The sequence below is a fragment of the Amaranthus tricolor genome, chromosome 2 (assembly GCF_026212465.1).
Source record: "Amaranthus tricolor cultivar Red isolate AtriRed21 chromosome 2, ASM2621246v1, whole genome shotgun sequence".
NCBI classification, from domain to species: Eukaryota; Viridiplantae; Streptophyta; class Magnoliopsida; order Caryophyllales; family Amaranthaceae; genus Amaranthus; species Amaranthus tricolor.
This window is the reverse complement of record NC_080048.1, coordinates 31,701,217-31,724,351: the sequence shown is the minus strand read 5'-3', so window position 1 is coordinate 31,724,351 and position 23,135 is coordinate 31,701,217. Positions and strand designations below refer to the sequence as shown.

Here is a 23,135-nt window from a genome sequence, read left to right as displayed (position 1 = left end):
GTATCCATATCCAACTTTAGTTTATTACTATTCTATTAGCCCTAGAGTTTGCTTCTTTTAGACTTTAAAGTTTCTAATTTTACTGTCTACATTCAATATTTTTAACCCATGAAGCACTCAAGCAATCGACTATCAAAGTTCAAACAAGTAGCCGACTCCACCGTCTATATTCAATATTCATGTAATTTGAGTATTTTGAGACTTTATATATAATTAGAATATTTTAGACAGTGTATTGTATTTTAATTGTTATAAAAACTTAACTTTATAATATGATTTATATTTTTTAATTTTTATATAAGAAATATCCGCCTACCCGCTTTAAAAATGGGTGTATAGTGACAAAAAAATATGCCCGCATATGCGGGCGGACTTTTCAATATCTATGTCCGCAGGTAGAATTTTTAGATACTACCCGGTTTGCTACCCGCCCAAGCCCACCCATTAACAGCTCTAATATATATATAAACGCCTTTGACTATTCTCAAAAAGTTTAAGAAGCGCATCAAATTGAGTATCATTTTGTCGGTTTTGGCTTCCATTTTGAGACACTTTTAGGCAACAAACACTTTTTGAAAAATAAGCATTGTGAATGGTCTTTAAAAATCATAAAATTTACAAAATTTAATAATAAAAAATAATTTTATACATTGCGGACATGTTTTATGGATTCTCAGGTCTAACCTCATTTAAAGAAACATTTGAATACAACATTATTGGATATATTTGTATTTTGTAAGATTATAATGTTAAAGTCTATACCAAAATTAGAATGAAACTACCAAAAAAAAAAAAGTTATCTCTTCCCTCCTCAAATAAACTCAACTCACTCTACACCCACAATTGTTTTGGATAACACAAAAGAATAATCATGGCTATGTTGTCCCTAACGTCGTCGTTTCATACTCTCAACATCCCAAATCTCCACCACTCACCTCATCACCAATCAAACAACCGTCTTGCAAGGGTAATAATCAGGTGTTCTTCACCCTCATCATCCGCCATGCCAACACCCACAGCATCCACCGTCCATCATCATCAGTTTGATCTTCGTACGTATTGGACGGCATTGATCGAAGAAATTAATCAGAAACTTGATGAATCAATCCCAGTTTCTTATCCTGAAAACATTTATGAAGCTATGCGTTATACTGCCCTTGATAAAGCTGCTAAGAGGGCCCCACCTGTTATGTGTATCACCGCATGTGAGCTTTTTGGTGGTCACCGTGCTGCTGCTTTTCCTACTGCTTGTGCCCTTGAAATGGTAACCCTCATGTCGATTGAGTTTCATTGTTAGTCCTTTTGCTGTTTGATGGGTTTTTGTTTTGGGGGAATTTCGGATTTGGGTTTTGAGGTAATTGTATGTGTATTTGGGTGAAATTTAATTATATGGGTGATTGTGTTAATAGGTATATTTGATAGGGGTAAAATGGGGTTAGTAGGCGTAAAAGTGTAAAAAAGTTATGTTTAGTAAGGATAAATTGGAAAAATTAGCATACCCAAAATAGTCTCGGTCTCATTTAAAGTGACTTGACCAAATAATTAAATGTGACACTTTAGATGAATAGAAATGGAGTATTAGAGTTGATGAAATATAATAAATACAACAATCTTATTCTTCTCTTATTCTTCTCTTCTTTCTCTACTTGATATTCAACAACCATAACTTTGGTATTAGAGTCATTCTTTTCTTAGGCACTAATAACAATATTATTTCTCTTCTATTCTCTTTTAATTGAAAATACTCATAATATTTCCATTGTCAAATCTTGCACACAACTTGTTTGTGAAAATTCATTGTCATGTTCCTTTGAGTTCTTGGAGTTTTTTTCCAAACTAGAGTTTTTTTAGTGGTTGCAAATATGAAAAGTGAAGAGTTTTACAAAATCAGACAATTTGAAGAATCAATTATTTCACAACTTGAAGCCAAACAAAAGAAGGTTATTAAATCTTTTAAAAACTTTTGAAAGATGAATGTTTTGATTGTTGGGATATAGAATTGTGTGAATGGTGTAACTAACCATTTCTTGATCATAATTGCCAACATAATAGTGATAATTGGGGATTTATTGTAGTATATGACGAAGCAAATGATTATGTGATTGCGTTAGAGATGTTCGATAGCATGATCGAAGTAAATACCATTCAAGAATTAGCAATGTTTGATTTAAAAATTGATACTCAAGAATCTTTAAATGTTGATCATATGAATTCATGTGCAAAAAGTAAATTTGGTTTTAAAGGCTTTGTTCATATGGATGGTGATTTGGTTAATTGTGTGATTGATGACATGAGTGAACATGATTTAGACAAAAATCATGAATGTTTTGTGGCAATCAAACCTGAAAATTTTTTCAACATATGGGAAAGTTCTTGAAGTTCCTTCAATTGAAAGTTTTATTCTCCAAACTAAGAATTTGCTAAGAGAAACTCATCAATGGGTACTTTTTCAAGAGTGCAATCAAGCTCCAAGAAGGTTAGAAATCAAAAAAGGAAGATTTCTATGCATGTTATTAGTTTTATTCATGAAGTGGTGAATAAGTACAATAAAGATGCCTTGTTACTTGATTATTATCAACAATCTGAGTCTCAAAATGACAATCTTACTCTTAAAATTCAAGCAAATGTTGGGGAAAATAAAAGTATTGTAGCTCAATTTTCAACGCAAATGATGTTGCTTGCTTATTTTTTGGCAAAGAAGATTCGACTAATAATAAGTTTCAAATCTGGTGCTCAAACTCATTTGGCATGGAATCAAAAATTACCAATATTGATCTTATTTCATTTCTCACTATTTTGGGCCTTTTTTGTAGGGTTTAGTTTTAGTTAAAAGTTGTCTTGTATTTTTGTTTAGATTTCTTAACATAGATTTGAGGACAAGTCTCTTGAAGGTGAAAAGTATGTTATCGGTATATTTGGTAATAAAATGTAATTAGTTATAAATGGGTGTTTGTGATAGTCTTAGTAGTATAAAAGGGGACATAATGTTGTATTAGAGTTGATGAAATATAATGAAATAAAACAATTTTATTCTCCTCTTCTAAATATCTTCTCTTCTCCCTCTCTTTCCTATTCACATGGTTGCTTGAGATTCAACAACCATAACAGATTGCAGGGATAATTTTAATGGGTTTAGTGTAATCTGGAAATGATAATTATACAGCATTCCACTATTGAAATTCAATGGCAAATCCTGTATATTAGTGTAGAATCACTTGTGTAAGTGGATTGAACCAACTCAACTAGCATTAATTTTAATCTGGGCATTTGAATTGTTGGGACTTAAGAGAGTATAAGAATGATCAATTACATTCATTGAAATGAGATGCACACACAAGCTACAAGATCAAAACTTGAGGTTGAAAGTGAATGTCTATGGTGACAGTAATGGCAAAATAAACAAGACAATGACAACACAATGTTTTAAGGTGGTTTATTAAATAAAGGTTACATTCACCATACCTAGGTTGGATTGATGAATTATATGTTTAAAGGACAAACAACAAATTTGTTGGAATTACAATGGAGAGATTAGTGAGAAAGAGAGGATTAATGTTGGGGAATAATAAGCAAGAAAGGAGAGCTAATAAATGGAACTTTTGGCTTGCAATGACCTAGGCATGTAGTTTATATAGCACTAAGTAGTGCAAGGGACGTGATATCACAAAACAGCAACAGAACAACCTGCTTGTTCGAGCACAATGTGTTCTCGTTCGAGCAGGTCCTTACTACAGCTTCTGCATTTTCCCTTTATTTCACCAACGGTACCGTGAATATTCTCCCTCAACCAATCCCAAGAGCACATTTGGGCTCCTTCTCAACCTTTCTAACAAGCTTAATTAATTAACTTAATCAAGTCTTAAATACTTGGTAAACATAAGTCACCCATATTCATAATATTCTTGATTTAAGCATTTAATGAGTAGTGACGGATAACAATTAATTTTGGATAGAGGGAGTATTAATCATGTTATTGATGTGATTATTACATTTGATTAAGAAACTGAATTGAGATTCATATTTGAAAACGACGATGTATTAGAGTTCGAACAATGTGTTTCTGATGTAAAATAAAGGGCTGACGATGAACTCTCTCGTGCAATGATTCTCGTTGCTAAACAACCTTAATCAATGATGCACTCAGAATCCCACAATACTTCCCAAACAAACACACAGACAACACAATCAGACCAAGAACGTGGTTCTTGATTTTCTGATAGGACTGAATGATGTACTTCGCCTGACTTGTATGATGATCCTACGTTTGATGCAATGCAAGAAAATGATAACCTTGATCACAAACTTCCGGTGAGAACTCAAGTTTCCACGTAACTCTTCAAACTCTCCGGTCAAGTTGTCCCGCAACTCAATGAAGTTTACACAAAAACTTCAAAATCAGAAAAACAAACTATGCTTTGAAGAAAATACCTCTTTTATTGAAAACAATCAAACATGTCCAATTACAAAGGGAAACTAAGTATTTATAGAGTTTGTTATCTCAAACTAGCCGTTACTAGGACTCCTTAGTACACGTGGAGTTAGTTAAACAAAGCAGAAAACAACAAAGGCCCAAACACTTAGCCAAAAACACGCCTTTTAATTTCTTCTGACCAGCCTTTCTTCTGTGTGTTCTCTAGTCTTCCTGGTGGATTATTAGGGTGACTCGAGGGCCTTTATGTCTTGGTCCATGTAGGGAGATGTCGTCCCAATCTTTCCCTTGGTCCAGTTTACCCTGGTCTGAGCTCAGATGGTCCGTCAAGGTCTGCTGGTCGTCAGACTCTGCTGTTGTTCTGTTCCTGCTGTCTGGTCCCAATCTTGGGTCCCATGAGCTAGTTTCTGTGGGCTTCTTGTTTCCCTCATTTTCCTTGAGTATTCCTTGCCCTTTTCCAGATGTGTAGGTCTCCCTGTTGCTGTTTATTTGTTTATTTTGTGTATTTGGCGTAGATGTCAACCCATTGGCATTTGCTTGGTCTTGGATGTTCTTGGTGCGGTCTTTGTTGCTTGATGATTTTACATCAACTCCTCCCCCTTGGAAAAGAATTGTCCCCAATTCTTCGTCTGGTTGGTGTAGGGTTAGATCTCCTATATTGAAGATAGGAGATATGTTATGCTCAGGGGGGAGTTGGATCTCAAAGGCATTGTCTCCATACTTTTTCAGAACAGAGTATGGGCCTATGGCTCTGGGTTGGAGTTTATTCTTTCTTAAGTGTGGGAATCTGTTTTTCCTGAGGTATACCCACACTTGATCTCCTTCCTTAATTGGTTGTCGTGCCTTCAAGTGCTTGTCTGCTTGCTTTTTGTACTTCCTGTTGGCTTCTTCCAAATTGGCATACACTTGCTGATGGATTGCTTCCATTTGCTGGATTAAGTCCTCTGCTTCAACTTGTTTGCTGTCACAGAGAGGCAAATCAATTAATGAAGTTGGGAGTAAAGGGTTAGTACCATATACACACTCAAAAGGAGTGTGTTTTGTGGAACAGCTAGGGGCCCTGTTGTAAGCAAACTCAGCATAACATAATTTTAAATCCCATTCCCTGATATTCTTAGTTACCAAGGCTCTCAGCATGTTGCCTAGGGTTCTGTTGGTCACTTCAGTCTGCCCATCAGTTTGGGGGTGGTAGGCTGTACTGAACAACAGTTTAGTGCCTAGCATCCTCCACAACGTTTTCCAAAAATGACTCAAAAACTTACTGTCTCGATCAGACACAATAGTTTTAGGAACACCATGTAACCTAACTACCTCAGTAAAATACAACTTGGCAATGTTTTGTGCATCATCTGTCTTGTTGCAAGCTATGAAGTGTGACATTTTAGAAAACCTATCCACCACTACCATAATGGCATCTTTCCCTCTTTTAGTCTTAGGTAGGGCCACCATGAAGTCCATGCTTACATGCTCCCATGGCCTTCGAGCTACAGGTAAGGGGAGGTATTCTCCCTTGTGAAAGGTCACCTTGGCCTTAAGGCAAGTCTCACACTTTAGCACATGCTTTCCTACTGTGCCAAGCATTTTTGGCCAAAAGAAGTGTTTAGCCAACATGTCCAAGGTCTTTTGAATTCCATAATGCCCTGCTATGCTACCTTCATGCACTTCCTTAACTAAGATATTTCTAAGGGGTATCTTGGGAATGCATAGCTTATTTCCTTTGAACAAGAACCCTTGGTGTATACTAAACAGGCCTTGTGGGGTGGTACTGCACAGCTTATATATATCAGCAAAATCAGGGCATGTGGGGTACTGTTCTTTGATGAATTCGAATCCCAAAATTTTAGAACCTAATATCCCAAGCATGTTATACTTTCTACTTAAAGCATCTGCAATGACATTGGTCTTTCCCACCTTATACTTGGCTGAAAAGTCAAAAGTCTGCATGAATTCCACCCACCTAGCATGTCTACTACTCAACTTGTGTTGGCTGTTTATGTATTTCAGAGATTCATGGTCTGTGTGGAGCACAAAGGGTTGTATTCTTAGGTAGTGAGACCAGTGATCAAAAGCTCTAATGATAGCATAGAATTCTTTGTCATATGTGGAATAATTGAGCCTACTGTTATTTAGTTTTTCACTAAAAAAAGCTACAGGCCTCCCCTCTTGAACTAACACTGCCCCAATCCCTACCCCACTTGCATCACACTCCAATTCAAAGGGTTTTGTGAAATCAGGAAGTTTAAGTATAGGGGCTTTGCACATCATCTCTTTGAGGGTTTCAAAAGCCTTCTGAGCTGCTGCAGTCCACTCAAACTTTCCATGTTTGGTGCATTCTGTAACAGGTGCCATCACAGAACTAAAATCTCTAATAAACCTTCTATAAAATGAAGCTAACCCATGGAAAGATCTCACTTGTGTTAGTGTGCTAGGTGTGGGCCAGTCCTGTATAGCTTTCACTTTTGCTGGGTCTACTCTAACCCCTGTCTTCCCAATGATATAACCTAAGAAACTAACCTCAGGTAAAAGAAAATTACACTTTTCTAACTTAGCATACAGTCTTTGCTTCCTCAAAACTTCAAACAGCTGTTTAAGGTGGCTCAGGTGCTCTGTTTTTCCCCTGCTGTATATGAGAATGTCATCCAAATACACCACTATAAATTTTCCCAAGAATGGTCTCAAAATCTCATTCATAAGCCTCATAAAAGTACTGGGTGCTCCAGTTAAACCAAAAGGCATCACAAGCCATTCATATAACCCATACTTTGTTTTAAATGCTGTTTTCCATTCATCCCCTGCTTTCATCCGGATTTGGTGATATCCACTCCTTAGGTCCACCTTGCTAAACCACTGTGAACCACCCAACTCATCCAACATATCATCAATTCTTGGTATAGGGAATCTATATTTGATGGTTATGTTGTTCATACTACGGCTATCTATGCACATTCTCCATGTGCCATCTTTTTTTGGAACTAACAGAGTAGGGACTGCACAGGGGCTCAAACTCTCCCTCACATACCCTTTCTGCATCAGTTCTTCCACTTGTCTCTGCAGCTCTTGAGTTTCCTTTGGGTTGGTTCTATAGGCTGGTCTATTTGGTAAACTAGCTCCAGGGATCAAGTCAATTTGATGCTCTATGCCTCTCACAGGTGGCAAACCAGGAGGCAAGTCAGTGGGGAAAACATCCTTGTATTGCTCTAATAAGTTCTTCATATCAGGGGGTATGGGTGTGGGTTCCTGTACCTCTTTGGTTATCAAGAGATATAATTCTTCATTTCCTTTTACTTCCTTCTCACACTCTCTTCTACTTATTAAATGGACAGGGACCTTAGCTGCTGTAGGGGGCACAGCTCGGTGTGGAGGCAGGGGAATTAATTCCTTCTTTTTCCCATTGTGACTGAGGGTGTATGTATTTGTGTATCCATTATGAGTGGTCTTTCTATCATATTGCCATGGTCTGCCCAGCAGCAAATGGCAAGCATCCATGTCCAACACATCACAAAGGATTTCATCAGTATATGTTCCCAAAGTCAAGCTGATCAAGCTTTGTTTACACACTACTCCACTTGCCTTATTATCTAACCATTTCATTTTGTATGGGTGTGGGTAGGGTTTAGTCTTCAGGTTCAACTCACTTATCAACTGTTTACTAACACAATTTGATTCACTCCCACTGTCAATAATCAAATCACAAACCTTGCCCTGCACCTTGCACTTTGTCTGAAAAATATTCTATCTTTGATCAGATTTTTTTGTGGATGGTGTTGTGTGAAAACTTCTCCTAATGATCAGGCTCACGTGTTCTTCCTCATGTAAAATTTTCTCCAATTCCTCTCCTGTCTCTTCCTCAGTATCCCCCTCAAATGTACGCCTATTACCTTGTTCATCCTCCAAAAATGTGCCATCATCATTACTCAAATTGGGTGGATCCATTTCCTCTTCTTGCCCATTTCTGGAAACCAAGATCTTCTTAGGGTTTGTATTTTGCCTAATATCATTCCATTCCAACATTGTGAAGGCCCTGGCATTAGGGCAGTCCCTTTGATAATGCCCTCTCCCATTACACTTGAAACACACTATGTTCTTAGGGTGGGTGTTGGCTTCTATTCTGTTGTTAATCGGTTTTGGTCCAGTGTTTGGTACCTCCCTTCTAGGTGCAGTCAAACTACTAGTGCTCCTAGGTGCATAGGTCCTGGTATTCCTTGTGTGAGCAGCAGCAAATCTAAGGTTAAGCCTTTCAATTTCTTGTGCATACATACTGGCTGAGTGTACAGTGAGGTCTGGTGTAATCCTCATTTGTCCTTTGATATCATCCCTTAACCCAGCAATAAACCTACTCATTCTCATGTCTTCAGGGTCATTTAGGTCACAAAGAACATAGATCCTCTCCCATTCATTGAGATACTCCTGTACTGTTCTACTCCCTTGTTTCATGGAGTTGAGCTGCACATATTGTTGTTGTTTGTGGTAGGATGGAATGTACTTTCTCCTCATGTTCTTCTTGAGCTTTCCCCAAGTATTGATCTTACCCTTTCCTTCCCTAAGTCTCTGTTTTTGTGTTCCTTCCAACCAAACTGCTGCCGACTTAATCAGCTTAACCTTTGCCAGCCTAAATTGATGATCCAATGGGGTTTCCCTAAATTCAAAATACTGTTCCATCCTCCCTTCCCATTCCTGATATCGGTCTGGGTCATGTGAAATCCCATCGAATTCAGGTATATCCACCTTGATTGTCCTATCTTCATAAGGTCGAGGATTAGGGTTTGGTGTTCTATCAATTTGATTTCGTGTAATTACACCGGTCATCTCTTCTCTAAACTGACGCAAACTATTCTCCATCATCCTATGCATTCTTGCTTCTATTTCTTCCAATCTTTCCTCCATGGTCATATCCATTCGACCAGAGACAGCTAGGATTATCCAGAAATGCACAACAAAACGAGTGCGACAATCGCAATGCAAGAAACCAGAATGAGTGTAATGTAGTGTGCCTCGTGTCTGAATGTATGTAATCAATTATTCAAAATTAAATGACAAATCAAAATCAATAGGAAAGATTACTCCCTGTATGTTATAGATTCACTGATGACGGATTACAATGAATCTAAAGAAAATCGCCCAGCGCCTTTTTCTTCACAATGCCCCGAACAAAATGAAACCTCTCTCCTCTGACTGTTCCTTTGTACCCTTCTTTCCCAACTCGTAATCTAAGCTCTGATACCAAGTTGATGTAAAATAAAGGGCTGACAATGAACTCTCTCGTGCAATGATTCTCGTTGCTAAACAACCTTAATCAATGATGCACTCAGAATCCCACAATACTTCCCAAACAAACACACAGACAACACAATCAGACCAAGAACGTGGTTCTTGATTTTCTGATAGGACTGAATGATGTACTTCGCCTGACTTGTATGATGATCCTACGTTTGATGCAATGCAAGAAAATGATAACCTTGATCACAAACTTCCGGTGAGAACTCAAGTTTCCACGTAACTCTTCAAACTCTCCGGTCAAGTTGTCCCGCAACTCAATGAAGTTTACACAAAAACTTCAAAATCAGAAAAACAAACTATGCTTTGAAGAAAATACCTCTTTTATTGAAAACAATCAAACATGTCCAATTACAAAGGGAAACTAAGTATTTATAGAGTTTGTTATCTCAAACTAGCCGTTACTAGGACTCCTTAGTACACGTGGAGTTAGTTAAACAAAGCAGAAAACAACAAAGGCCCAAACACTTAGCCAAAAACACGCCTTTTAATTTCTTCTGACCAGCCTTCCTTCTGTGTGTTCTCTAGTCTTCCTGGTGGATTATTAGGGTGACTCGAGGGCCTTTATGTCTTGGTCCATGTAGGGAGATGTCGTCCCAATCTTTCCCTTGGTCCAGTTTACCCTGGTCTGAGCTCAGATGGTCCGTCAAGGTCTGCTGGTCGTCAGACTCTGCTGTTGTTCTGTTCCTGCTGTCTGGTCCCAATCTTGGGTCCCATGAGCTAGTTTCTGTGGGCTTCTTGTTTCCCTCATTTTCCTTGAGTATTCCTTGCCCTTTTCCAGATGTGTAGGTCTCCCTGTTGCTGTTTATTTGTTTATTTTGTGTATTTGGCGTAGATGTCAACCCATTGGCATTTGCTTGGTCTTGGATGTTCTTGGTGCGGTCTTTGTTGCTTGATGATTTTACATCAGTTTCAAACTCCAATATTGCCAAGATCGAGTGTATGAAGTTTTAGTGACAAACAAATTACGCTATCAATGATATCAATGTTTGTAGGAGAAAATAAAGCAATAAAACGACACAAAGATTTAACGAGGTTAACCCAACTAAGGCTACGTCCTCTGGTGTATAGTATCTCTTATATTATCAAAAGGAGTTCAAAGAACTCTCAAATATGGAGAATTACAATAGAGAAGAGATATAGGCTAGTGTTTGGCTTGGGGTGTATTTTGTGGATGATTACAATGTGAATGAGAGCTCTTTATTTATAGGAGAGATCTCAATAAGTAACATTAAGTACATTACAACTATGAATAAATGACAATGAAACATCTCCAAGAACTTGAAAAGTCAAAAACAGCATCTTAGGAGTATCAGAAACATCGCTCGACCAAAGCAGAGGCTCGCTCGGTCGAGCGGCCTGGTCGAGCGGACTACAAGAAGTTTCCGGTTGCATTCTGTCTGCTCACTCGACCCATCCTGAAGCTCGCTCGGTCGAGCGAGCTGGTCGAGCGGCACTTCAGAGGGCTTCTGATAGTATTGCTCGACTTGCATAGTTGAGCATCTTGAATTGAACCTTTGAACTTCTTCATTAAGTCGCATAACTCCCATGATTAACTCATTAATTCATACTTTAATCATCATCATAAACCACAAATATTAAGACGCACCCATTCATGACATACTTATGGGATTTCATCCCAAGAGTCACCACATGAATGCACACACCACTTGTGCACTCAAGTCACACCAATCATAACAATATTATTGTATCAAAGTTATAAAGGATTTTGGTTAAGATTGTTATGTGGAATATGATACAAGGGTGTTAATAAATGTGTGAGACATTAGCACTATTTTGGATAGAAAGAAATAGAGGGCAACGAAGGGAGGGTATGAAAGGATTGCATTTCCCTCGTTTGGATACCAACAGGGAAAGGGAGAGGAATAGGGTATTGGAAGAAAAAAATCCTTTATAATTAATATTTATAATTAATAAAACAAATCCTTTCAACATAGGAAAGATTTGGAAAGGAAACATACCAGTCTCCCCTCCCATTCCCATTCCCTTCCCACCCACCCACCCCTCACCCCCTTTCTTCTAAAAATGTATCCAAACCTAGTGTAAGAGTAAGGACCTAGTGGTTTACTTTTGAGCTCAGATGTTAGATTGAAATGATTAACCATTAGGAAATTGGGAGTTTGGAGAGGATTTAGGAGAAGTAACTGGTTAAGTTGACTTCAATACCCCTTTACACTTTGTTTGGATGGAAGGAAATGGAGAGAATGGAATGGGAGGAAAATAGAGGGATGAAAATCTTGTGTTTGGATGAGGGAAATAGAGGAATGAAAAATCCTTTATTTGGATAACAGTGGGAAGATGGAGGGATTTGAAGAGATATAAATGAATAATCAGGAGCGTAAATTTTGTGGTAGAGGTAGAAAAAACTCAATATTATTGGCTTGATTATTTAACAAAAGTTTATCCTATATAAATTATATTTATCTTTTAAATATTCTATCAATCAAGTGATACATTACTTATAATAAGGATAAGGTTTATAATGCTCATTTTCAAGTAGTAAAGGGTGAGGAAAACTCATTATTTTCCTTCCAAATCTTTTCAACTTTGGAAAGATTTTGTTAATTAAAAGTAAAAGGATAAAACTCCTTTCAAATTCTCTCCCTTTCTTTCCTTCTCAACTCTCTATCTAATTGAGTGATGTTTTTTTCTTCCACTTCCATGGCTTGCTCCATATCATTAATAAAGATTTTTCCCACTCCCTTTCTTCCCTTTCCCTCCTAAATTGCTATCCAAATAGTGTTAGAGTAGTTTGTGTGCATGTGAAACCAGATAATTTCATCCATACAAAGTTTATGTATAGTTTCTGGTTATCTATTCTTTATTTTGTTGTGTATACATTTTTTCATTCTTGGAGTAATATCAATTAAATGATGGGATATCATATTGAATTTATAAGCTCAAACTTAGTGTAGATTGCTTTAAGGTACTTTTTAAATCTGAAAGTTTTTAGTTAAGGGAAGAATAGATGTTGTGATTAAGTGTGACTTGAGTGCACAATTAAAGTGTGTATTCATGTATGTGTGACTCTTGAGTTATGGAGTCTTTAAGGGTGTAATTATGTGGTGAGTATTCATGGGAATTATGGGTGTTAACGAAAGTTAATGAAGAAGAAGAAGGGACTTGATTTATGTATGCTCCTTCAGAATTCTGACAGAGGAAGCAGAGAGGTCGCTCGATCTATCCGCTCGACCGAGCGAGCCATATTGATAGGTCGAGCGGTCAGACAGAATGCTCCAGAATGCTGCTGATGCTCGCTCGACCGAGCGAGCTCTCTAATCCGGTCGAGCGGATCTTCTGATATGCATGGGATGCTAGTTTTCGACCTTTCAAGTTCTTAGAGTTATTTCATATTATTCATTACCCTATATTAATGTTGTATTCGGGAGAGCTATTGATATTCTTGTATCTAGTACTATATATAGAGCTCTCATACTCACATTGTAATCATCCACAAATACACCCCAAGCCAAACACTAGCCTATATCTCTTCTCTATTGTAATTCTCCATATTTGAGAGTTCTTTGAACTCCTTTTGATAAGAGATACTACACACCGGAGGACGTAGCCTTAGTTGGGTGAACCTCGTTAAATCTTTGTGTCATTTTATTGCTTTATTTTCTCCTACAAACGTTGATATTGTTGATAGCGTAATTTGTTTGTCACAAAACCTCATACACTCGATCTTGGTAATATTGGAGTTTGAAACACACTGTTCGAACTCTAATACATCGTCGTTTTAAATAGATAATGTATTTCATTGAATCTAGGAATGGTTTTAATACATGGAGAGTGATATTTGCTAGAAATGTGCAGAGGTAAGACTCAGACAGTCTTAAATTGAAAGTCCCTTCTGGCTTAGGAAGAGTTGAAGACATTCAAGATAGCTAATTTAGAGATCTGAATGATTGATGGATATGATTTGTGTTCCAAGAGTATGCGGTAGAGTACAATTTTGTTGGTTTTTCTTTTGGTGGAATCCTTATTCTGTATTAGTTATTTGAGGATTATGCTTTACTTGTATTGCCTTGATAAAAACAATCAAGGAACCTTTATGTTCTGGTCTAATTCAAATGCAACTTTAGGCTGAGAGATGGAAGGTCTTATATTAACCTTTCCTTCATGCCTGTGAGTGATTCCAACATTATAAACATTTTTTTTTCTGTATCATTTCCTTGTTTACCATTCTTACTGGGAATTTAAGATTTGCTATGTTATGAGCTGGCTACACGAAGGAGTGAAAATTGATCAATTGCTTTAGACATACTTTTCATGAATATGATTACCAGCTGAACTGATTTTCGTACTAACACTCATAGATGTTTTGAATTTGCAGTCAATTTTGTAAGTACTACTATTACTTTTGGTAAAATGGTACGTATAATTCACATTTTCACATCTTGTTCAAAGTGGGGTTTTGGTAATATGATTACTGCTTTTGGTAGTTCTATTTTACATCTGTGTTAGAGATGGGTTTTCACGCAGTCTCTTTTCTAGCCTCTTTTCATATTGACATCCGCCTTACTGAATCATGCATTACATTCTGATTGGAACTGTTATCGCAAATCTATTGATTCAACAGTGTATTGTTGCACTCGAAACTTGGAGACATCACCCTGATTCACGGGCTCTTCAGTTTTATTAATTTTTAACTCTTATGAGTGAACAACCGGTCCAACCGGAACTCAAGACTTATCAAAGGAGAAATATAAATAAGGGGACAGCTGTCATGTAAATAATTAGTCTTTAGATATTTTGATGAGGTGTCTTAGTGGGTCTTGTGTTTGACTCCTATATAAGACCAACATTGTACATATTATGTTTTTGTTAAAGAAGAAATAAAAGGAAAGTTTGGATTAGGAGCCAGCAGTAGCTCGAATACTGTGTATAAACGTTTGTCTTATTCTTTGTCTTTTGTTAGATAACATTTTCAGTAATTGAAGCATTTGACAGAACCGTTCTGTCACATCTTATTATTTTCAAAATGATCCCATTTATTTCAACTTTTATTGAAACATTTTCTGTACTTGGTTTTGGTGAATATAACTTGGTAGTCTGCTGATAGGTTCATGCTGCTTCTCTGATCCATGATGACCTTCCATGCATGGACAACGATCAAGTAAGACGAGGCCATGCAGCTAATCACGTTGTATTTGGGGAAGACATGGCAATTCTTGCAGGAGATGCACTTTTCCCTCTTGGCTTCAGTCACATTGTCTCACATACCCCTTGCGACCTGGTCCCTGAAACACGAGTCCTGAAGGTCATCGCTGAGATAGCCCAAACAGTAGGATCCACAGGTATGGCTGCTGGTGAATATCTGGCTCTTGAAGGTGGGCCAGAAGTTGTGGATTTCATTCAAGAAAAGAAGTTTGGGGTACTTGCCGAATGCTCGGCTGTCTGCGGAGGAATTTTGGCTGGCGCCAACGACGATGAGATCCAACGGCTGAGAAGATTTGGTAAAGCTGTAGGAATACTGTATCAAGTAGTGGATGATATCTTAAAAGAGGAGCAAAAGGCTGACGGAGAGACGAAGAGAAAGGGGGACAAGAGCTACGTGAGTGTTTACGGGCTAGAGAAGGCTAAAGAAGTTGCAGAGGATCTACGGTCTCAAGCGAGGAAGGAGCTAGATGGATTCAAAAAATATGGAGAAAAGATAATCCCGCTTTATAGCTTTGTGGATTATGCAGCCGATAGAGGCTTCAGTGTTTGTGGGTGAATTTTGTTGAGTAGGTATGATTCTGAAAATGCCTTTTGAGTTTTCACTTATCGAGTATTGGTAAATCAGGAGTTATGTGTATAATTCTTAGATAACGGAGTAGCCTGATGGTAGCTAAACCTGTCTCCTAGGGGCTTTCCGCGGGTTTACTCTCTTCACCAACAGCAGGGGAATTGAAGCTCGGCCATTAGCGTGGCAGTTTGAAGGATTTCATCGATTTTGAAAAAAGAAGGAATCCTTGTATGATTCATAAAGTAAAGACTGCAAATAGAACTTTGAGTGCAAAACACAATGTTTATAGTAGAGGGAGGTATTATTAGATGATTTTTCTTGCTTGTAATTGATGTAACATCAGATATCATTTGGATGCTAATGCAATTGCTGCTCTGCAAACTAAAAAAAACAAAAAACAAAAAAAAAGTTTGTTCGCTTTTACTAACGGCAAACAAACTTGTTTAATTTTTTTGCCTCATCCAATGCTATGACATTTGCTTTCGTTTTGTTCGCTGTCAGTGAACAAAGAATTTTGACCTTTTTTGATCAACTTTTTGTTCGCTATTAGTAATAGTAAACATACTTTTTTTTTTGTGGAGATACTTATTTTAAAAATTAAATTTTTTGAAGCTTATTTTGAGAATTTTTTTTAATAATAAACTTACTTTTTTTCTCTCTTTTTGTTCTTTACAAGTCTTGCACAAAACAAAGATACCCGGATATTCTGGAAGGTACAACCCTGCAACATACTGGACTATGATGTGCAAATGCTTTAGATATGCATTAATGCAACACAAATCCCTTAAATGCAACTTGTATAAGATAATGCCATGCTCATCCATCATAATCTATTCTAATCTACCAATGAGAGGAAAACAATATTTTTAATTTCTTTGAAATTATGTCATGTTCCAGGGCTTCAACTGTATAGCTCAAATACTAAATTTAATGTAATATCTTTCTTATATGGTAGTCTTATGGAAGCAAATACATTGACAGCATTCTGTGAAATGACTTAGAAGTTACAATACACAGCTAGCGATTAAAAAAAAAATGTTATCGGGCCAGTTTGGGTACCCCTTTTGTGTAAGAAGGCAGCCCATGACCCGCCACATACGACTTGTGTTCATATTATCATATCTTTGTTTAACATTTGTTCTTGGGCGACAAAAAGATCAATTTACTTCACTATACCAAATAATGATTGTTTCACCCAAATCCACTTAAATTTGACACAAAAAAGCAAGCTGTCACATTAGTTCATTTCCGAAAACGTCTTACATTAACAAGCCCTACAAAATTACTGCGGCCATCATACAAATGCCAAGTACAAACGAAACCTGCAAATGATCTAATTTAAAACCCAAAAGTGAATTATAAAAATGTCTTGATAAAAAGTTGAAGCAAAACTAATTGGGTTTCCTCATGTTACGCCCTGCACGAATTACTTCATCAACGAGCAACAATTGCGATGCGATAACAGGCCTGCAAGAATCAAATAAGCTATTATTTGACAAAGAGGAGGCAGAATTGGATGTCCTGATCAAGCAAAGAGAGTTGAACTTACCCTGAGTTTATAATTTGCCTCTTTACAGAGTAGTTATCGAAAATACCCTCCATTTGAGGATCAATGGGTTCTCCAGTGTGCTGATTTAATCCCACAATGTTTCCTCGATCATGCTCACCCTGAAAATAAATGAGGTATAGCATTATTTAGTTGCTCTATGTTATCATTTCAAAGATTAACCAAAATAGTTGCAAAACAACAAATATGGAAACAAAAAACAATATGAAAAAAACCCGATTTCAAACCGACCCGAAATCAACCCGATGACCCGAATGAACGCCTCTAGCTAAGATAAATACCTTGAGAGAAATGATCACATCTTGGGTGTCGAGGCCAGCGTTTTCCGCAAGGGTCTTGGGGATCACCAGAAGAGCATCAGCAAATGCTTCCACACCAAGTTGGGCACGCTGTACAAAAAGATTTCAAAAATGACAACAAATTTGGAGGACTCTAAACCATCATTCAATACATACTTTGGCAACCAACTAATTTACCCCTTGTACAGTCTTCATTACTTCATTAACTAGGTGTTGCCTTGCTGCAACCTCAAAAGCTCCAGCTCCCTGGAAGACAAACGACATTTTCCCGAGTAAGCGTACATTAGTAAGGTCAACGAGCCACTGTAGGGGAGGGGAGAAGACGGCTTCATCATAATTTTCAAGGGAAAATGGCATGTAAATTACAACATACCAAAATGACTGCTTCATCTTCAATAGTGTTTTTTACGGCTCTGAGGCCATCACGGACAGCATCCTTTATCTGAGCAATAGTATGATCATTGGGACCTATTGGTGTAAAACAAGAGTAAGAAGTTATACACAAAATCTGCCAACATAATAGTGAAACAAATGCTTAAAAATCAACAGCTCAAAGAAGTATTGTGCCATTACAAAAATAAAAACAATAAGATCGAATAAATTTGGGGATTGACAAACCTTTAATAAGAATTGTACAGGAATGAGGGTTCCTGACATTTTCCACAAATGTGTACTTCTCTTCTCCAAGGACATGCTCATATACCAATCCAGCCCAGCCAAGCACATCAGGTGTCAAATCATCAACTGAATTGACAGCCTCGCCTCCACAAGCCAAGACCAACCTTTCCATGTTTCTTCTCTTTGCTCTGCGAAGGGCAATTATCTACCAAAAGAAATATTACGTGAGAACTGAGAACCAATATGAAGGAAATGAGCTGAAAGCAATGCGAAGACACCAAGAAGGAAACATTCATATTACACAACTAAAGCAACAAATTTGTCGACCAATCAATACTTTTGCACGTAAATTTGATGGAAGTTTCTAATTAATAAACTACTTTTTAAAAGGGTCTTTTATATGCAGCTTAAGTCCTTGGAGAACTTTTGAACTATGAAACAGACCAGCATTCATAACCAAAATCTTTGCATTATTTTGTAACAAGATTATCAGCAACAAATAATCAAGAATGACCAGTCTCCTCATTTTACTAGCAAGGATCACAACCATGAGAGCTTCAATTGCCAAGAAGAAAAACACAAACACTAGATAGGGTAAGAATACTCACTCCTTCCCTCGCAAGTAGATCCAGTGAAGGAGGATCAATTCCTTTTTGGTTAATGACCACAAAGTTGTTGTCAGTACCAGCACAAACCTAAAAGCAGAATTGAAATGTAAAATGAGTAACATACCCTTAAAAAATGATAGCCAAAGAATAATATGCAAATGAAGTAGTTCTCTCCTACTAGGAAGAATCAAATGATAGTGTGCGCAAATGCCACTTTGGCTTAACAAATGGCAAGTACAAAACTAAATAAACATTCAATTTTACCTTATTCTTCAATTCAATAATTTTTTTCACTCTCTCATCAACGGAACGCCTCTCAGCAGCTACCATAGCCTCTCTCTGCTCTGCGTTGGAGTAGAAGAAGCCTGCATTTATTTCACTGTACACAGAAAATTGCTTTAAGATTCGTGAAAGGAGCAACAATGAAAGAGAAGTGCTGGAAAATGACAATTAAAAAAATGCTTTCAACACTTATAAAAGGTTTTGCCAACGTTAGCTAAGAAAATATAGTTAGCGTGTTAAATTTGTTTTAATCATGCCCTTGCATCCCTGACCAGTGAAGAAAACAAGCAGAAAAAGACAAGAAATATTAAGAAAATTAGTTCAAATAATAGCAAAGCTAAAGATTTAAAAGTACTTTAAACAAATAGCCATAGGCTAAAAAATTCATCAAACTATAACTCACCAAAACGAGAACTGTTTTACAGTATGAAACAAATGTTACAAAACAGAACATAATTCAAATGTGAAAACGTATATACATATATATATATATATATATATATATATATATATATATATATATATATATATATATATATATATATATATATTAGCTTAGATTAATGTATGACGCCACAAAATATAGAAAAAACAGTTATTATCCTCCATCACATACCTCTTCTCATATTCCAGTGACACGTTACAAGTCAAAATGTAACAATTCTCTGCTCTTCGCTTCATATCAGGATGCCTTGAGCCATGATCAAGGACAAGACCCTCAACCTAAAAAAATTAACACAAAGCTACATGAAAATCTAGTAGACCATGAACAGTGTCTGTGGCACCACACATATTCTAATACTTCCATTTAATAAAAAAAACAGAAATTTACGACCAGCTAAAAATCCCAGCCATTCTCCAAACCTACAGCTGATGCTTATCATCAAAGTATTTACAGCACCAAAAGCTCATTTTTATCAGCTATATGCATTACAAATATAGTTTCACATTGAGCCACAATACATAACATAAAAGGAAAATACTAAATGCATACCAATCTTGTGTCAACATCAAATTTATGGCGCATGTGCATAATCTCAACCATAAAGAGATCGATCGGTTCTTCTGGCTTGCGAATGCAAAGCACCTGAAAGATCCCATACGTTTAAAAATCAAAATATAAGTTTGTCACTATACTTGACCAAAAATATTATCTATTTAGAGCATGTATAAGGAAAGAACTAACCCCATTTACGACTATCTCTGTCAATTGATCTGCTAAAGACTCATACAGCTGTTCACAGACAACTCAAAAAATCAACATATTTGAACAAATACAATCATGTTCATTAGAGTACGATTCACAAAGAGCACCTTGGTTCTTAGAGTCGTTCTTGCAACCATTTTTAGAATTTCTTTGTCAGGTTCATCACCCATTACAACAGGAGTTTTGAACTTCTCCAAAAATTGAAGAGTAGCTCTTTTTGCAATCTCAAAGCCATCAACCAAAACACGTGGATGCATCCCTGAAAAAAATATAAAAGACCCCTTTAGTACATGTGTATTGTCAGACAAAATTATATCACCAATAATACCCAATGTGGATCAAATTCTAGTAGAGGAAAACAGTCATATTACAAACCAAAACAATGTCGCCAGTAAATAGCATACTAGTATGTTTAAAGGAGTACACCAATATTCCCCTATTCCCAAATACCTATGACTATCACAGACATGACGCCAGCAACTAGCATCGCGAAATATTATCAAGAACATAGAGTTGATGTAGTGTAGATACAGGAGAATTAGTCAGAAATAATGAAGGGTAGATCTACTTCCCGAAGTCTACATCAAGATAAAGTTTATGCAATGCATGATCTTTAGTTCATTAAAACTGTAATGGAAAACCACTCTATGGTATTGTTGATAGTAGAGCCAAGAGTGGTCCTCCAAATGGCATAGACCTTCAAACAAAATCCATTTATTTTGAGATTAAGGCTTAGGCATTGACGTAGTTGTATACACGGTTCAAGAATCATATATGTCAAGCACAAAGCTTTATTCAAAGCATCATATACCTTCATCGATGTAACGGTCTGATTGCTTCATGAGCTCCCCAATGAAGATCACTGTTGAAGTTGTCCCATCCCCACTAATATCATCCTGAGCAACAGCTGTCCTTGCTATCATTATCGCGGTTGGATTTTGGATTTGCTGCATTAGTAAGAGTTCAAGTTAGAAAAACTTCACGTCTCTAATAGGGTAGCAAAATCAAATGCACTTATGTGACTCAAATATTAGAGACAACAGCTTACACTGATCTGGGATCATTTAAGTTTCAAAATAAAACATTTGGAGGCTGGAACCGTATTCCACAAGATGACAATCACCTAAACCTTATAAAGGTTAAAACTTAAAACAAAGATGACACTTGAACCTCAAAATTAAAAAGTAGGCCAGGTATGAGTGCGACCAAGAAACATTACATATTCATCCAATAGCAGATCAAAAAACATCCATAATCCAGCAATATTAAAATCTCAGACAAGAACAGTCAAAAAAGGATGCCAGTGAAAAACTAAACAAAAATAAGAATTCATGAAAGAGAAGGGAAAAAGCCACAAGCTTTAACTCATATAGGCTCTTAAGGAGTTCAGTGGCATAATCATAATCAGGGAGACTTGAAAAGCTAAAGAAACTAACTACAGGAAAAACTAAAAAGTGTAGTAACCAAAAGTTGAAACAAGATTTGAGTAGTTGCGCTCAAACCAAATACAAAATGTATGTGTAACAATATTCAAGTGAAGGTACTTGAAAATACAAAACATATTACAACGTTAAATAAGAAACAAAACGAATCAAAAATATCTCAATTCTCGACGAAAAAATTTTCACAAAGTTGCATTTCTATTATAGCTATTGAACAACAACGATCAACACCCTTGATCCCAATACATTAACTATCAAAATTAGCATTAGAGGTGTAAACTTACACAAATCTATTGTGTTACTCCTACTCACAACAACAACAACAACAAAGTCAAAGTCTTAATCTCAAAAATTTGGATAGCTACATGAACCAAAAAATCCACAAAAATTCTATTTTAGCATTCATCATGACTCTGTGCCATCTCATCCCTACTCCTTCCGTCTAGGTTATCTTGAGTTTACTCAGAAACAAACAAACAAACAAAAAAGTTTATCATCGATTCGAATGCTTACCATTCACCCAAAAAGGTATTGTAAACTTTTTTTACAGTCAATTATACACTCATCCCTTAACCAACAATTACACCACTAACATCTCGTGCTTTCTTTTATTAAACCCAGATAACCACATAGATCATAATACACAAATTCTCGATCAAATTGAACCAGAAACTTTTTTACAGTCAATTATACACTCATCCCTTAACCAACAATTACACCACTAACATCTCGTGCTTTCTTTTTATTAAACCCAGATAACCACATAGATCATAATACACAAATTCTCGATCAAATTGAACCAGAAACTCACCATTAATTTATAAGGGCATCTCCCATTTATCTTGAAAAACTTTTATACAATCAATTGTAAACTCATTCCATTACCAAAAGATACACCACTCAAATCCCAAAAACATTCATTCTTTTTCATAAAACCTGAAAAACTACATAAATCATAAACCCGAATTTCTCAATCAAATTGATCTACAATACTCACCATTTCTCTCAAAAGAGTGTTTCCATCTTTCGTGAGCTTGATATCACCAGCACCTCCAACAAGCCTGAAATCAACAAAACCATTAATATCACCAGAAAAATCTAGCATTTTTAATAAACAAATATATCATGACAAAGAAAAGAGGAACAAAAGATTACATTTTGATAGTGCCTTTAGGGCCAAGATTGGTTTTGAGAACATCTTGCAAACCCTTGGCAGCATTAACATTCATACGAAGCGCTTCAGATTTGTTAAGAACTTCTGCATTAGGGTTCAACACTCTAAGAGACATTTTCGATTTGTGCTTGTATGTAAGTAATCAATTGATTATGAGAGAGAATAAGAATTGGGAATTTGATTTTTGTGTAGAACACTCTGGTAGCAGAACGCAAGTGCCTTAAGCAGGGAAATTCTTTAGGGCTTTTTGAATACCAGTCTAGGGTTATTTTTCAGGTTTACGTATTTCTCTTTTGAGCGGTTACTAATCAAGTTAAATGCAATAGAGGTGTGTATGGCAAGAGGAATTGAGGTTAGGAATTGGCAATTCGGGGTAAGATTATAAAAAGTATCTTGTTTATTGAGCGGAATGAGAATTGATAAAGGTTGAATATTGAGACTTGAGAAGAGAAAAATTTCATAAAAAATTCTTTAAGGAGAGTG

The 23,135-nt window shown here is 36.6% G+C and overlaps 2 protein-coding genes across 3 annotated transcripts; one reads left to right on the top strand and one right to left on the bottom strand.

Moving 5' to 3' along the window:
• The first annotated feature begins 654 nt into the window (after positions 1-654).
• On the top strand, positions 655-15,982 carry LOC130805163 (heterodimeric geranylgeranyl pyrophosphate synthase small subunit, chloroplastic-like). 2 transcript variants are annotated; one of them, XM_057669832.1, is made up of 3 exons: positions 655-1,264; positions 14,790-15,457; positions 15,575-15,982. In XM_057669832.1, the coding sequence occupies exons 1-2, from the start codon at positions 872-874 to the stop codon at positions 15,441-15,443; spliced, it is 1,047 nt and encodes a 348-aa protein (XP_057525815.1). In that variant the 5' UTR covers positions 655-871; the 3' UTR covers positions 15,444-15,457; positions 15,575-15,982. The 2 variants fall into 2 exon arrangements, with proteins under 2 accessions (XP_057525815.1, XP_057525813.1); XM_057669830.1 differs by having other exon boundaries at positions 14,790-15,977.
• Positions 15,983-16,665: 683 nt separating this feature from the next.
• Positions 16,666-23,135, bottom strand: LOC130805156 (T-complex protein 1 subunit zeta 1). The gene is made up of 15 exons (XM_057669822.1): positions 22,634-23,135; positions 22,476-22,539; positions 20,848-20,983; positions 20,144-20,295; positions 20,016-20,063; positions 19,824-19,916; positions 19,446-19,552; positions 18,812-18,926; positions 18,548-18,634; positions 17,940-18,144; positions 17,695-17,789; positions 17,499-17,567; positions 17,304-17,411; positions 17,005-17,123; positions 16,666-16,922 (listed from the first exon to the last, which is right to left on the bottom strand). Exons 1-15 carry the CDS (start codon positions 22,765-22,767, stop codon positions 16,847-16,849), a joined length of 1,608 nt encoding a protein of 535 aa, XP_057525805.1. The 5' UTR covers positions 22,768-23,135; the 3' UTR covers positions 16,666-16,846.